Below are 16,297 nucleotides of genomic sequence, written 5' to 3'. Positions count from 1 at the left end.
CTGCTGATGTGAGGCTGGAGCAGGGCAGCAGAGTCTGGGGGCAGCAGCCCAAGGGCTTGTGGCTGTTTGACTGGCAAGGGAGGTGATGCCTCCAGAAGCTAAGGAAACTCCTCCCCTGCCTTAACCAGATGATCCCTGACACTGCTCTGGTTGCCTCCATGGCTTGGCTGAGCCCACAGAGCTGCTGCTCTCTCACCTGCTGCTCCCCCAGCAGCTATGACTGTGGCTGGAGTGTCCTGCAGAGGTGAGAGTTTGATTCCTGATGCAGCCTGAGGACCTCAGCCAGCTGCTGGGATGAGCAGTGGCTGGACCATGGCTCCCAGCTCTTGCTCTGGAATGGTCTCTGCTCAGTGCTCAGTGCTGGCTCCTGCAGCAGGCTGCTAGAGCACATCACTGCAGCCTCCTCTTTCAAGGCTTTCATCTTCTCTGCCACTTCATCCCTTGCCCCCTCTGGTGCTGTCTTTGCATTGTGAAAAATCAGTGTACTTGGTCTGGACTCTTTTACCTCACTGTGGTGAAAGGGAACAAGGTCTTGGTTGGTTTTTTTCCTAGCAGGCTGCCCCAGGCTGCAAAAGCAATGCAACGACCCCCCCCTCCCAGCACTCCTGCTGGCACCACCTCCCCCAGCACTGCCAGGCTCTTCAAGCAGCTACAGGAGCAAAGCTTTTCACCTCCCAGCTTCTTGTGTGCCTCACAGGTGTGTTTACTGAGCCTGAGCACAGCTTCCAACCTGGCAGCGAGGCCAAGACTATGGCAGGGGCTGTGACACCCCCAACTTGTGCCAACCAAGCACAGAAAGCAGGAGGTGAGCTTGAACAGGACTCCAGCACTGAGAATGGACCACAAAAGGAGGCCAAAGTTAGCAGTGAAGTCACAAATGGCCTCCAGTGCAAAGCTGGACAGATCTCAACCTGTGGCTGCAGACTCAGAGCTCAGCCATGAAAGTTTCTGCCCCACCACTGCCCCTCCAGATCTCCTCACCCCCCCTCCTGCAGCTGAGTGTTTGCAGAGCAGTTCCAGCCCCTGCAGAAGCTGCTTCAGGTCACCTTGGCAGCAGCAAGCAGCTTCCAGAAGTGGGCCTGGTTTTGCCCCTGCAGCTGAGGAGCTGCAGAGCTGTGCTCAGTCAGCCACATCCTCAGCAGCTGAGGGCACTCTGCTCACACACAGCCAGCCCAAGGAGCTGAACTCCAACCCACCCTGCTGGAGCTCTGCCACTGCCTTGGCACTGCTGAGCTCTCAGCTGTCACCTTTCATAGAGCCATAAACCCACAGGGTGGGTTGGGGTGGAAGGGACCTTAAAGCTCAGCTCCAACCCCCTGCCATGGGCAGGGACACCTCCCCCCAGCCCAGGATGCTCAGGGCCTCATCCAACCTGGCCTCGAACACCTCCAGGGAGGGGACAGCCACAGCCTCTCATGTTCCCATCTAGAGCAAACTGCCTGAACCAAACGGAGTCTTTCAGCCACTCTCCTGACTGCCCCTGGCAGATTTCCACCTCCCTCTGCCTCAGGTGTTTGGTCCTTGTGCAGGAAGCTTCCTTCTGCTCCCCGTGGCTGTCCTTCACCCCAGGAGCAGCAGCAGGCTCTTGTGTGTTACAAACCAGGGCAGAGTGCACCCAGACTGGAGCACAACTGCCACAAAGGGAAGACTCAGAAGCAAACCACTCAGATTCTCTCAAATAAGCAGAAAAATCATTCCCAGAGGCAGAGATTCTGTTTGTATTTTCTATTCCAAAGGTTCTTGTGCCAAACAGTTACAGTGACAAGGAGAAACAGCCAGGCCAGAGCCTGTGCTCAGTGGAATTCTTGCAGCAGTTACTTCTTTTAAGCAAGCAGCTCTCAGGTTTGAACCAGAAAAGCAGGGTCAGTATCTCACACAAACCATGGCTGGATCCCAAACCCTTCCTGCAGCAAGGAGAGGCAGAATTCAGATGGCTTTGGGGGAAGGAAGAATGGAAAACTCCTTGAGGAAGACTCCTGGAGGCTGCCAGTGTAGAGCTGGAGAGGTAAGCTAAGGAGGGAGCTGGAGGAGGCAGAGCTCTGCTGCTGGAGCAGGGCTTCAGCTGGAGCCACCCAGGACTAGCAGAGACTCCATTCACACTGCCAGAGGGCAAAGCAAACCACATCTGCCCAGCAGTGCCTAAGCTGCCAGCATCAGGGCAGGACTTCATTCCTTACCCCAGGCAAGAGGCAGAAGGTTCCAGGACAAAGTCCTCTTCTCTGAGCAGCCAGCAACATTTTGTAAGCACAGGGAAAGGTCTGGGGGGGGAGAAGAATTTATCAGGGCATTTCAGACAAAGGGCTCCAAAGAGCAAAGGCAAAACCTCCTCTTGGAAGAAGTAACCATAATGGGCTTGAAATACCAGGCAGAGCTGGCAGGAAAATCAGAGACAGGCAGGAAAAATCAAAGGCAGGCAGGAAAATCAGAGCCAGGCAGGCAGGAAAATCAGAGATAGGAAGGAAAATCAGAGATAGGAAGGAAAATCAGAGCCAGGCAGGAAAATCAGACAGAGACAAGCAGGAAAATCAGACAGAGACAAGCAGGAAAATCAGAGCTAGGCAGGAAAATCAAAGATAGGAAGGAAAATCAGAGAGAGACAGGCAGGAAAATCAAAGACAGGAGGGGAAAATCAGAGCCAGGCAGGAAAATCAAAGATAGGAAGGAAAATCAGAGAGAGACAGGCAGGAAAATCAAAGACAGGAGGGGAAAATCAGAGCCAGGCAGGAAAAAAACATGACTGAAGATGCAAAGGCAGAGCAGTGGCCTCTGCCTTCGAGCTGTGCTCCCAGGGCCCAGCCAGGACTCTCCAGTTTTGGCTGTGAGCAAGGCAGCAGCAGCAGATTCCCAGCACCACTCTGCACAGAACTGATCCTGCCAGAGCTGAAGCCCCTCCAGCAGCAGGGCTCAGGTGGAGCACTGGGAAGCTAAGGTTGGTTAGGTGTAGCTGGACTTTGGCTTCTCCCACCTAAAGCTGAGGGAAGGGACAGAAGAAGACATCAAATAAACTGCAGCAGCCTCCAAAAGCCTTTTCCTGAGGGGGATACCTGGCGTGGAAGGTCTGAGTGTGCCTCAGCACCACAAGGACCTCTCAGGGCTTCCAGGCGTGGGCAGAGGCAGAGAGGAGCTGCAGGCCACAACCAGTCCTGAGGGTCTGCTTCTTTAAAACCCACATCAGAGAGTTTCTGGAGTCCCAAGATCCAGGTGTCCAAGTGAGAGCAGAGCAGCCAGGGTGTGCAGCTGCTGTGCCAGCTCCAGCCTGCCTCACCTGTTGTTCACACTCCTCCTCCTCTCACACACACCAGCACCGGCAGAGGCGCTCCGGCAGCCGAGGGCAGGAGAAGCTGGGTAAGGGCTGGGGCTGTAAAAGGGAACTGGAGCCAAGTGCAGCTGCTCCTGTGAATGTGAGGGAGAAGAAGGAGCAGAACAGAACAGGCCCCAGAATCAGCAAGGGTTACAAAGAGCAGCAGGGATGCAGCGAGGCGGCAGTGAGATTGGACACCTAAAACCCTCCCGGCTCTGTGCGCCTCCCTTTGTCTCCCCCGGAGGACAGGAGGCCCAGGCTGCAGCAGCAGATCAAGGCTGTTTCTCTTGAACAACAAAAATAAGAGATAAAAAAATACATTGTGACTCCTCTCTTACAGCTTTATTTACACAGAGCCTGGGGAGCTCTAACCTAGACAGAAGAAGCTCTTGTCCGGGGCCAGCGGCGCTAAGCTGAGCGCGATCTGAGCCCAAAGTCTCCACCAAAAAGAAAGACATCGCTTGGAGCTGGCAGCAAGAAACAGCTGACAACAACCTCCCTGTGGCCCGAGGTGGGTACTGCCAGTGGCCCGGGTGGGCAGCAGCCTGAGCGCTGAGCCAAGGGCACCGCCAGCAGGGAGCGGCTGCAGTGGGACAGTTCCTCCTGAGCGGCGCCAGCCTCTCACCCTTGCAAGTCATTAAAGCAGGTGTTGCAGACCCGGACAGGCTTCTTGGAGGAGGGGGTTAAGGCATTCTTTGCTGAGCACTCTGCACAGAAGATGTTCCCACACTGCCTGCAGTGATGCTGGGCAAAAGAAACAAGATGCCAAAAGGTCAGTGAGAGGGCAGCACAGAATCCACTCACAGAATGGGGCTGGGTGGGAAGGGACCTCAAAGCTCAGCCAGCTCCAACCTCCCCTAGTCATGGGCAGGGACATCTCCCACCAGCCCCAGGGTGCTCATCTAACCTGGTACTGAGCACCTTCAGGGCGGTTGTGGAGCACAGAAGCACCCAATGTGATCTCTGATCCCATTCTGTGCTTCTGTGCTCCACAACCTCCCTGGGAAACCTGTGCCAGGGTCTCAGCACCCTCAACCTGTGCTGCAAGCAAGAACTCGGTGCTGAGCTTGCCCTGAGGCCATGTCCTGAAGCTTGGAACCCATCTAAGAGTCTGAAAACAACAGGAAAAGAGCCCCAAGCCCCCCACAGGGCAGAGGGTGAAGCAGACCTACCCTCCTCACTGTCACTGAAAAGCCTTTCCCACAGGCCATGCAGTTCTGCACCTCGTTGTCTTCTGCCCATTTCCTGTTGAGAGCTTGGGTGTGTTTGATCTGCATGGGAGAGGTTCAAGAAAGCAGGTTTGGGTTTGTTAAATGGTGTCTGAGTCAGAGAGTCACAGAGCCAGAGAATGGCTTAGGTTGGAAGGGACCTCAGAGCTTAGCCAATTCCAACCCCTGCCATGGGCAGGGACACCTCCTGCTAGAACAGGTTGCTCAAGGCCTCATCCAGCCTGGTCCTGAACACCTCCAGAGAGGTTGTGGAGATCACATTGGCTGCTTCTGTGCTCCACAACCTCCCTGGGCAGCCTGTGCCAGTCTCTCACCACCCTCACTGCAAGCAACTTCTTCCTCACATCCACTTCCAATCTCCTCTCTGCCACTTCAAACCCATTCCTCCTCCTCCTCCTCTCATCACCAGACCTTGTCAATAGTCCCTCCCCAGCCCTCCTGCAGCCCCCTTCACATCCTGCAAGGCCACTCCAAGCTCTCCTGGAAGCCTTCTCCTCTCCAGGCTGCACAGCCCCAACTCTCTCAGCCTGTGCTCAGAGCAGAGCTGCTGCAGCCCTCTCAGCATCTTGGTGGCCTCCTCTGCACTGCCTCCAACACTTCCATGTGCTGCTTGTGCTGGGGGCTCCAGAGCTGCCCCCAGGGCTGCAGGTGGGGTGTGAGGAGAGCAGAGCCAAGGGGCAGAATCCCCTCCCTTGCCCTGTGCCCACACTGCTCTGGCTGCAGCCCAGCACAGGGTTGTGTCTGGGCTGCACTCACCCTGCAGGCTCCTGTGGAGCTTTGCATCAGCCCAGACCCCCAGGACCTGTTCCTCAGGGCTGCTCTCAGCCATTCCTCACCCAGCCTGGAGCTGTGCTTGGGATTGCACCCACCCAGCTGCAGGACCTTCCACTTGGCCTTGTTGAATGTCCTGAGGTTGGCCTGGGCACAGCTCTGCAGCCCAGGATCCAGCCTCTGGATGGATCCCTGCCCTCTAGCAAGTGACTCTGCCACACAGCTTGGTACCAGCTGCAGATCTCCTGAGGGTGCACTGATTGCTCTGCCCATGGCACTGGCAAAGATGTCAAACATTCCTCCTCCTCTCCTCTCTTGTCACTGCACAAGGCATGCCCCAACTCTGCCATCACACTGAATCCCTCAGTGCCAGGCTGGAAAGGACCCCAAGGACCCTCTGAGCCAACCTGAGAGCTTTGATTTCATAGAATCAAGCAGGCTGGAAGAGATCTCCAAGCTGACCCAGTCCACCCTAGCACTCAGCCCTATCCAATCCACCAGGCCATGGCACTGAGTGCCATTTGCTCAGGAAGAAAGTGTCAAAGCTGTGAGCAGCTTGAAGCCCCCCCAGGCAGCAGCATGGCTCCAGACACCCCAAGCACACCTTCAGCACTCTGCAAGAGCAATCCACCACCCATCTGGCTTCAACTTGAAGCTCCTCTAAGCTGCCAACCAGAGAAGAGAGAGTTTTGCTGAGCCCAAGGCAAACCCTACCTGCAGAGACTGGTTCTCCCTGCCCAGCTCCTGCATGGCAGCAGTGGTGTTGTCCAGTTTCTTCTTCATTTCTACAAGTTTGGCTTGAAGCTTTTCAATTTCTCCCTCACTTTTTATACACCTGAGGGGAAAAAAACAAACAAAAACCCCATCAAGAGTCAGCTGAAAGCAATGTGAGGCCATGGCCACTGCCTCCTGTGGGCAGGCTGGCACAGCTGAGAAGCCATCCTCACCAAATCCAGCCCAAAATGGGCCTTGGATGCCCTGGCTGGAAAGTGTTCTGCTGTAACAATCAGGTGAAGGTCATCTGGCAGCACCCCCAAATATCTGCAGCTTATTCCTACCTGGAGTGGATGCTCCCTCTCTGGGGGTGTCCAGGGCTGGATGAGGCCTGGATCAACCTGCTCCAGTGGGAGGTGTCCCTGCCCATGGAACTGGATGATCTTTAAGATCCCTTCCAACCCAACCTGTTCTCTGAATCATGAATCTATGAGCTGAGTGAAGCCACAGACCTACACACCTCAAAGCTCAGAGGGGCCCAATGGATCTGGGAGGCTCCTCTGGATGGGCTCAAGCCTTTGTGGCTGTGGTGAGAAGTGAGGCACAGCTAAGCCTGCCTCCTTGTCTGCCAAGGCCATGGAGAGCAGAGTCTGCTCCCAGCAGCCCTGTGCTGTGCTCTGGACAGGAGCCTGCACTCTGGAGACTGCATCCAAGCCCAGCACTAGGAACAAACCCAGCCAGGGCATGCACAGAGGATCCTGCTCCAGCTGCAGCAGGTCTCCAGCACGAGGCTGCTCACTCCCCAGACTGTGCTTCCACAGCACAGACTCACAGAGCTGCTTGGCTTGGAAAAGGCCTCTGAGATCACTGAGCCCAACCAGCAACCCAAGCCCACCATAGCCCCAAGGGCCATGGCCACACCTGGCTTGCACACCTCCAGGCATGGGCACTCCACCACCTCCCTGGGCAGCCTGTGCCAACCCCTGACCACTCCTGCAGCAGAGACATTTTTCCTCCTCTCCCACCTAACCCTCCCCTGGCACAACCCCAGGCCATTGTCTCTGCAGCACCTGAGCCTAGGGAGCAGAGCTCAGCCCCCACCTCACTGCAACCTCCTTCCAGGGAGCTGTAAAGAGCAATGAGGTCTCTCTCAGCCTCCTCCTCTCCAGACTGAGCCCCCCCAGCTCCCTCAGCTGCTCCTCCCCAGCAGTATTTAACATTCATATCTATTACTTTCAGTCAGAACCTGTAGCATTTGCAAGCCCCCAAACCCTACCCAGCTTCTTTTTCTGGCCACAGAGACAAAACCACAGCATCCCAGAATGCCAGGTGGGGCAGGGTCCCAAGGATCACCTGCTCCAGTCTTTCTGGGTGATGGTGGAGCTGGCATGAGCTGGCCCAGCAGCCTGCCAAGCTGAGCCTTAACACTGCCCTTGGGAGGGGACTCCAGCGCCTGACTGCTGCACGCTGGGCACAGGTCAGTGCTGCAGTGCTGCACCTGGGAAGCAAAGGAGCCTGTGCAGAGAAAATGTAAACCCAGCTTCTGCTTCTGATGTCCTTACAACCTTCTCACTTCTGTGCAGGGCCTGCAGCTTCCATGTCTGCATCTGGCTACAGCTACATAGCTGAGGAGCTGCTGCTGCTGGCACCACAGCCTGCAGCCCGGGACGAGGCACAGATCCAACCCCACCTTACTCCAACCTCCTCTCAGACAGCTGCAGAGAGCAATGAGCTCTCTCCTCAGCCTCCTCTTCTGCAGCCTGAATCACCTCAGCTGAGGGTGCCCACAGCTTTACCTCTCCAGCAGAGCTCTCCTCTCATCCTGATTGTTCTGCACTGTTGCTTCCAGCACAGCGATGTCCCCACGCAGATCATCTGTCTGCTTCTCCAGCTCGCTCACTCTCCTCTGGCTGCTCTGCCACTCCTTCTTCATGGTAGCCAGGTTCTCATTCAGGGCTGTCACCTGCATGCTGAGCTTGGCCTCCTTCTCCTCATGTCTCCTGTTTTCCTCTTCTTTCTCCTGTTTCTCTGCATGCTGAGGAAGCAACAGGACAATGACAATCGACCTCCCGAGCAGCCCTGCCCTGTGCCCTGCGGCCAAGTGAGGCCAAGAACCCACTGCCCTCCAACCACTGCTTGGAACCAACAAACCCTACCAGGCAAAGCTGTGGGCCCACTGGACTTTCCCCACACCTTAGATTCCTGTTCTTGTCATTTAAAACCCTTGAAGCAGCTCTCTGCTTCCTCTCTGTCCCTGGAACAAGCCACAGAATGCATCTCACACTCACCAGCTTAGCTTCCACTTCAGCACACTCTTTCTTCAGCTCCTCTTCCCTCTTTTTCAGCTGCTCCTTGGCAGCCTGCTGGGTTTTCTTCTCCTGTTCCAGAGCTGAAGTCACATTATCCACTTTGCCCTGCAGCTCTAATTTCTGTTGGATCAAGAGCTGCTTTGCATCCTTGAGGTCTGTCACCTCCTGTTGGGAAACAGAGCCCAAAGTCAAAGCAGCACTGTTGAAAGTGTCAATGATTCCAGTTCAAACAGACTCTCATCCTTGCCCTGGACAGCAGATGGCTCAGTCACTGGCAGAAAGGATGGTGTCACAGCTTCACAGGTTGCATTGGGTTGGAAGGGACCCTCAGAGGTCTGATAGGAACTGCCAGGGCTGCCCAGGGAGGTGGTGGAGTGGCCGTGGCTGGAGGTGTTGAAGCCAAGCCTGGCTGGGGCACTTAGTGCCATGGTCTGGTTGGTTGGGCAGGGCTGGGTGCTAGGTTGGGCTGGCTGAGCTTGGAGCTCTCTGCCAGCCTACTGCATTCTGTGATCTCCATGAATTCCAGCAAGCATCTTAGCAAAGCCATTCCAGATAACACTTCCTGAGCAGGCACAGATTTCTTACCAGCCAACCAAGCACACCAAGCCTCAGGTCTGTCCCACTCTACCTTCTCAAATTCTTGCTTGCAGGCTCTCAGCTCTTCCCCCAGCTTGGCATTTTCTTTTTCAAGCCTGCTCCTGATTTCCTGGAGCTCTGTTGTTCTACATTTCTCATTAGCCAGGTCTTTTTCTTTCAAAATCTGGAAGAGAAAGGGGAAAAAAAAGTGATGGGAAAAATATTTCTTCTAACTTCAATCAAGCAATAAACACATAAATAAATGAAGAACTGAACAGAAACCATCCAGGGCCCAAAGCCTGCTTGGAGGCTTTGTCATTCAGGGCAAAGAAGTGCCCTGCCCCAGATCCCTATGCACAAAGAGCAGTTAGCAGCATGGTTGCTGTGGGGCTGAAGTGTAGATGAAGTTTTTCCACCTGTCTGGACACTCAGAACAAATCAATTTTGAACCCAGCTCAGTCTCTTCAGGAGGCTTCCCAGCAGAGGCTCACTGCAGCTGCCCTTGCCATAGAATCACAGAATCAGTCAGGGCTGGAAGAGACCACAAGGATCTGCCAGCTCCAACCCCCTGCCATGCCCAGGGACACCTCACACTAGAGCAGGATGCACACAGCCTCAGCCAGCCTGGCCTCAAACACCTCCAGGGATCAGGCTTCCACCACCTCCCTGGGCAACCCCTGCCAGGCTCTTACCACTCTCCTGCTGAACAACTTCTTCCTCACATCCAGGCTGACTCTCTCCATTTCCAGCTTTGCTCCATCCCCCCCAGTCTTATCACTCCCTGACAGCCTCAGAAGTCCCTCCCCAGCTTCCTTGTAGTCCCCTTCAGACACTGCAAGACCACAAGAAGGTCCCCTGGGAGCCTTCTCCTCTCCAGCCTGCACAGCCCCAACTGCCTCAGTCTCTCCTCACAGCAGAGCAGCTCCAGCCCTCTGCTCATCCTCGTGGCCCTTCTCTGGCCACTTTCCAGCACCTCCACAGCCTTCTTGTCCCAGGGGCTCCAGATCTGGACACAGTTATCCAGATGGGGTCTCAGCAGTGCAGAGCAGAGGGGCAGCAGCACTTCCCTGCCCTGCTGCCCACACTGCTCTTCCCTCATATCAATGCTCTGCCAAGCACCAGATCCCAAAATACCCCTTACAGACTCACAGAATGGTTGTGGCTGGAAGGGACCTTCAAAGCTCATCTGGTCCAACTCCTCAACCACAGCAGGCTGCTCAGAGCCTGATCCAACCTGACCTGCAAGGTTCACAGGGCTGGGACTTGTACCAGCTCTCTGGGACAGGCTCTCACCACCCTCACTAGACAAAATTTCTTCCCCCTATGCAGTCTGAATGTTCCTCCTTTCAGTTTCAAACCATGACCCCTTGTCCTGCCACAACAGACCTTGCTAAAAAGGTTGTCCCCAGCTTTCCTCTCAGCCCCTTTCAGTGCCTGAAGGCTGCAGCCAGGTCTCCCTGCAGCCCTCTCTTCTCCAGGCTGAATTTCTCTGTGTGGAAATGCAACCCTAAGTAAGAAAGGTGCCTGTGTGGGGGGACTGTGGCTGTGAGGAGGCTGCAATAGCTGGAGGCAGTTACCCTGTCACTCTGAAGGTCCTGCAGCATCTTGGTTTTCTCACTCAGCTGCTGCTCCTTCTTAGATGCATCCTGCTCCAGAGTGGCCTTTGCTTTCTTCAGTTCCTGGATCTGCTGACTGCTGCTGGCAATGCGATTCCTGCTGGAGACCAACTCCTCCTGGGCCAGGGCAAGCTTCTCCTCTGTGCCCTGCAGCAGAAAGGCAGCTCTGAGAATTACCAGGCAGCAGCAGAGTAAGTGCCCCAGCCAGCCTTGGCTTCAGCACCTCCAGCCATGGGCACTCCACCACCTCCCTGGGCAGCCCATTCCAATGCCAATCACTCTCTCTGACAACAACTTCCTCCTAACAGCCAGCCTGGACCTGCCCTGGCACAGCTTGAGGCTGTGTCCCCTTGTTCTGTTGCTGGGTGCCTGGGAGAACAGGCCAGCAACCCAACCCCACCATGGCCATCAAACCATCACCTGAGGTGCCATGATGATGGTTTCCTGAACACCTCCAGGCATGGGGACTCCAGCACCTCCCTGGGCAGCCTGTGCCAAGCCCTGACCACTCCTGCAGCAGAGACATTTTTCCTCCTCTCCCACCTAACCCTCCCCTGGCACAATTTCAGGCCATTGCCTCTGCAGCACCAGAGCCTAGGGAGCAGAGCCCAACCCCCACCTCACTGCAGCCTCCTTCCAGGGAGCTGCAAAGTGCAACGAGGTCTCCCTCAGCCTCCTCCTCTCCAGACTGAGCCCCCCCAGCTCCCTCAGCTGCTCCTCCCCAGCAGCATTTAGCATTCATATCTATCACTTTCAGTCAGAACCTGTAGCATTTGCAAGCTTGATCTAATTCCTGTTGGATCAAAGCACACCTCACACTCACCAGTTTGGCTTCTGCTTCAGCTGAGGAGCTGCTGCTGGCACCACAGCCTGCGGCCCGGGACGAGGCGGCGACCCCAGCGCTGCCACTGCAGACAGCGGCCAGCAGGCGGCGCTGCGGGCACAGCCCAGCTCCTGCCGTCCCTTCGCAGCCACCAACCCTACCAGAGCCCTGCTGCCAGCCTGCCCTGGCACCGCCTGAGCTCTGGCTCCTCTTCTGTCCCTGGCTGCCTGGCAGCAGAGCCCAACCCCACCTGGCTGACAGCAACGAGCTCTGCCCTGAGCCTCCTCTGCTGCAGGCTGCACCCCCCCAGCTCCCTCAGCCTCTCCTCACAGGGCTGTGCTCCAGGCCCCTCCCCAGCCTTGCTGCCCTTCTCCAAACACCTTCCAGCACCTCAGCATCTCTCTGCAATGGAGGAGCCCAGGACTGGACACAGCACTGCAGGGGTGGCCTGAGCAGTGCTGAGCACAGGGGCACAAGAACCTCCCTTGTCCTGCTGCCCACACTGCTCCTGAGCCAGCCCAGGATGCCATTGGCTCTGCTGCCCACCTGGGCACTGCTGCCTCCTCTGCAGCTCCTCTCTGCCAGCACCCCCAGCTCCCTCTCTGCCTGGCTGCTCCCAGCCACTCTGGCCCCAGCCTGCAGTGCTGCTTGGGGTTGCTGTGGCCAAAGTGCAGAACCCTGCACTTGGCCTTGTTCAGTCTCATCCCCTTGGCCTCTGCCCACCCATGCAGCCTGGCCAGGTCCCTCTGCAGGGCTCTGCTACCCTCCAACAGCTCCACAGCTGCTCCTAGCTTGGTGTCATGTTCTGTATGGCAAATATGATCCAAATATGATCTAAATGACCAATATATGATCCAAATTCTATATGGATCAGTAGATATTTTCACTCCTGTGTGGTTCTGGCACTTCCAAACAGTTCTAAACAGCTCTACTAAGTGGCACAGGACATTAAAATGCTGTGTGAGTACCTTCAGGTCTTGCCTGGTTGCCAGCAGCTCAGACTCCTTCCCATAAAGGTCCAGCTGCAGCTTCTCCATGTTTTCCTTCTGTGTCTCATGGGTCTTCTGCAGCTCTGCCAGCTTGACCTTCTCTGCCTTCAGCTCCTGTGCTGACAAAATCGACTGCTGCTGCAGTTTATTCTCCAGCTCTGCCTGAAACACAAGCAGGGGAAGTCTCAGCTGGAGGTAGAGACAGCACAGGAAGCTTCAGGGTTTCTACAAAGTGTGTTCTGGAGAGGGAGGGCTCTGCCCCACTGCAGAAACTGCAGCTCAGTGACCTGATGTTTGTCATTGTACATCCATGTTTGTAACTCCCTGCACAGCAGCATCTAATTCCTTGCCAGAAGATGAAGGGAAAGAGCAAACACCTAAACAATGTCTCCACGTCCTGCAGCTTCCACAGGCTGCCTAGAGGACAACCACAGCCTGGCACAGCAGCCCACTGAACGCTGCCTGGCACACACCACAACCTTCCCCTGTGTTTCAGGACATCTGAGCTCTTGGCAGCTTCCTTTGGTGCACTGAGAGCAGGCTTGGTGTAAATTGGCCATGGCTGTTTCAAAGCCTGCAGGCTTTGCCCAAGCTGCTCTCCAGACTCTGCTGCTTTGCAGGGAGATGGCAGCCCCTGGAGCAAACCCAAGCCCCTGCAGTCCAGCTGCTCCTGCACCTCATTAACTCACACAGCCACAGCATGGAGGGGTTGGAAGGCAGCTGCAGAGGTCACCCAAACCCTGCCAGAGCAGCAGCACCCAGGGCAGGGCACACAGAACACAGCCAGATGAGGCTGGAAAGGCTGCAGAGAAGGAGGCTCCACAGCCTCTCTGGGCAGCCTGCTCCAGGGCTCAGCACCCTCACACCACAGAACCTTCTCCTTAGGCTGAGGTGGAACCTCCTGGGTTGCAGTTGGTGTCCTCTGCCCCTGCTCCTAGCGCTGGGCACCAGTGCCAAGAGCCTGGCCCCTTCTCTAGCCCCCAGCCCTCAGCTGCTCAGGTCCCCTCTCAGCCTTCTCTCCCGCAGGCTGAGCAGCCCCAGGGCTCTCAGCCTTGCAGCAGTTGAGTGCCATTAACCACTCCATACAGCCATGGGTAGCTGTACAACCCTACCCCTGCTAAAACCTGCAGCAGGCCTCCCAGGACTGGTACTGAGCCAGCAGGGAGTGGCTTCTGTGGGACTCCTTCCTACAGAACTCCCTCTCAGCACTGCTTTTTACTGCAGTATGGTTGCTGTTTCTGCCCCCAGCCTCCAGCCACACCTGACCATTTTGTTCCCCTTACAGCCTGACAAGACCACGGCAAGCAGCTGCTGAGCCCCACAGGCAGGGCATCAAACTGCAGCACCCCTCAGAGCCATGCAGAGCCCAGGGCACAGCCTTACCTTCTCCAGAAGGGCAGTTTTCAGCTCAGCTTGCAGGGTCTCACTGTGTTTTTTCTTCTGCTCAAAAGACTCCTTTAAGTCCCTCAGCTTCCCCTGGAGGTGCTGCTCACTCTTCTCCCTCTCCTTCAGCAGCCCCTGCATCTCCAGCGCCTGTGCCCGTGCTGAGTCCAGCTCCACAGACAGCTGCTTGGCAATCTGCATTCACAACAGCAAATGACTGCTCAGCACTGGGAGCTCACCCACCGGGCACCTGCTGGGCTGTGTGCTTGGCAGCTCAGCTGGCTCAGAAGGCAGACACTGGCACAGGTCAAACAATGGTCAAGGCTGAGGATACAGCTGCAGCAACTGAGACTTGCAGAAGCTGAGCAGAACCCTCTGGTAGCAGGAAGCTGAAGGGTTGGCCCTGCTCTACTTCTCTCTGCTGCAGCTCTGCTGTGAGGCTCAGCTCAGACGATTTGGAGGAAGCAGTGTCCAGCTGTGCTGCTGCTCCCTTCTAGGTGCTGCAACAGCGGCAAGCAGGCTCGAGAGCTACCATAACACATTCAAACCATCTCTTGCTCCCAGTCTCCTCTCCTCTGAGGAACAATTGGGCTTTTCACCACTCAGAGTTAAGAGCAGGCAACTCTTCCCAGGCCAAGAGCTGCCTGCTCTTTCCTCCTGCCAGCTGCAGCAGACACCAAACCCTGCGCTGGCCACAGAGCACCAGAGCGCTGCAGCTGCTGCCTGAGAGAGGAGCCAGGGGAGCACCACAGCAGGCACAGAGCCAGTGACCATCACAGCCACAAAGCCTCTCTCAGGCAGCAGGAGTCCATCAAACTGTCTCCACTGATCCTATCTTCTTCTTCAGCGACAGGCAAAGAAATCCCTGGCAGCAGCTTTGGCCTCCAGGCTGCCAGCTGGACCACAACATTTGGCATCGGGCAAGTGGTGACCACAAGAGGAAGTAAACCCTCCTAGGACAGCTGCAGATCTCCTGCCAGCCTCACACAGCTCATTAGGCCTGAGACTAAGCCAGGCCCCAGGCTGACAGCTTTTGCTGGATGGAAACATGGAGACAAAAAAAGAGGCCCCAGTGAGACCAAGGAATTGTCTCACAATCTGAAGGGAGTAAAACTTCTCCCTAAGGCATGTGGGGCACATGCAGGCAGGAGTAAAAGCTGGATTCTAGAAGCTTCCCATCTAAGCTTTAAATGTGAAACTTTAAAGTCCAGGAGTTAAAGCTTCCCCCTGAAGCACCCAGCAAAGCTTTAGGATCACCTGATTTCAGTGCCCCAGGGAGGTGACAGTTTGAGATCTGCCACCTCCTTGTCTCTCAGGAGGCTAGAAGTGAACCTGCTCAACAGCTCTCAGCTAGAGCCTTGGGTGGCCAAGCAGAGAGCTTACCCCTTCCTTTTTCTCCAAGGAGTTCTTCAGTTCATTCCTCTCTTTAGCTACAGACTCTGTCTGGACCTGCAGTTGGTGTTTGACTTCTTGGTAAGATTTCTCCTGGAAGAGAGAAGAGAAGGAAATATTCCTGTCAGCTTCTGAGCCTGGGCATCAGCTCTCCTGTTTGCAGGACCCACACGGCCCTGACAGGCTCTGATGCTTTCCTTTCCAGTGATAAAGCTTTGCTCCTCAGCTGCAGAGCAGCTCTGGAGAAAGAGCCTTGGGGGTGCTGGGTACTGAGCAGCTGCCAGCAGCCAGCAGTGCCCTCCTGCAGCCCAGCAGGCAGCTGTGTGCTGGCTGCAGCCAGAGCAGTGTGGGCAGAGGGCAAGAGAGGGCATTGTGCCCCTTGGCTCTGCTCTGCTCAGACCTCACCTCCAATCCTGCTTCCAGGGCTGCTGGCCCCAGCAGCAGGAGGACACAGAGCTGTGGAGAGAGACCAGGGGAGGCCACAAAGGTGCTGCCAGGGCTGGAGCAGCTCTGCTGTGAGCACAGGCTGAGGGAGCTGGGGGGGTGCAGCCTGCAGAGGAGAAGGCTCCAGGGCACCTCAGAGCTGCTGCCAAGAGCTGAAGGCATCCTGCAGGAAGGCTGCAGAGGGAGCTGTGCTGAGGGGGTGTGAGGCAGGCCAAGGGGCAATGGTTTGGAGCTGAGGCAGAGCAGGCTGAGAGTGGAGCTGAGGCAGAAGCTGTTGAGTGTGAGGGAGGTGAGAGCCTGGCCCAGGCTGCCCAGGGAGGCTGTGGCTGCCTCCTTGCTGGGGGTGTTGCAGGCCAGGCTGGGTGAGGCCTTGAGCAGCTGAGTCCAGCTGAGAGGTGTCCCTGGGCATGGCAGGGGGTTGGAGTAGATGATCTGTGAGGTGCCCTCCAGTCTAAGCCACTGCATGGTGCTGTGGCTCTGTACTCACACAGTGCCCATTCCTGTAACCAGAGAAGCAAAGCAGGGAAGAAGCAGCTGCATCCTAGGGCCAGAGTTCATTTTCTTTAGCTGCTCTGGTGGTCAAGCACTCATGAGCCTGCTCTGAGACCTCGCTGAAACTCTGCTGTCTCCAAGGGCCCTCCTGAGACCTCAGGCTAAGCATTCCCAAATCACAGATCCTAGAATGGCTCAGGTTGGAAGGCACCTCAGAGATCATCTGCTGCAATCCCTTGACATGGGCAAGGACACCTC

At 56.1% G+C, this 16,297-nt stretch overlaps 1 protein-coding gene across 1 annotated transcript in view; it reads right to left on the bottom strand.

The window, feature by feature from the left end:
• Positions 1-1,694: 1,694 nt before the first annotated feature.
• Positions 1,695-16,297, bottom strand: part of EEA1 (early endosome antigen 1) — a 48,044-nt gene continuing 33,441 nt past the window's right edge. Inside the window, exons 21-30 of the mRNA XM_064154910.1 lie at positions 15,095-15,196; positions 13,712-13,906; positions 12,308-12,490; positions 10,478-10,663; positions 8,953-9,084; positions 8,304-8,489; positions 7,812-8,050; positions 6,016-6,136; positions 4,474-4,572; positions 1,695-4,045 (exon numbers count right to left, since the gene is read on the bottom strand). Of these exons, the coding sequence (XP_064010980.1) occupies positions 3,923-4,045; positions 4,474-4,572; positions 6,016-6,136; positions 7,812-8,050; positions 8,304-8,489; positions 8,953-9,084; positions 10,478-10,663; positions 12,308-12,490; positions 13,712-13,906; positions 15,095-15,196 (1,566 nt within the window). The 3' untranslated portion in view covers positions 1,695-3,922. The remainder of the gene's footprint in view (positions 4,046-4,473; positions 4,573-6,015; positions 6,137-7,811; positions 8,051-8,303; positions 8,490-8,952; positions 9,085-10,477; positions 10,664-12,307; positions 12,491-13,711; positions 13,907-15,094; positions 15,197-16,297) is intronic.

Source organism: Pogoniulus pusillus, chromosome 15 (assembly GCF_015220805.1).
Source record: "Pogoniulus pusillus isolate bPogPus1 chromosome 15, bPogPus1.pri, whole genome shotgun sequence".
In the NCBI taxonomy this organism is placed as follows: domain Eukaryota; kingdom Metazoa; phylum Chordata; class Aves; order Piciformes; family Lybiidae; genus Pogoniulus; species Pogoniulus pusillus.
This window is presented reverse-complemented; position numbering and strand designations above follow the sequence as displayed.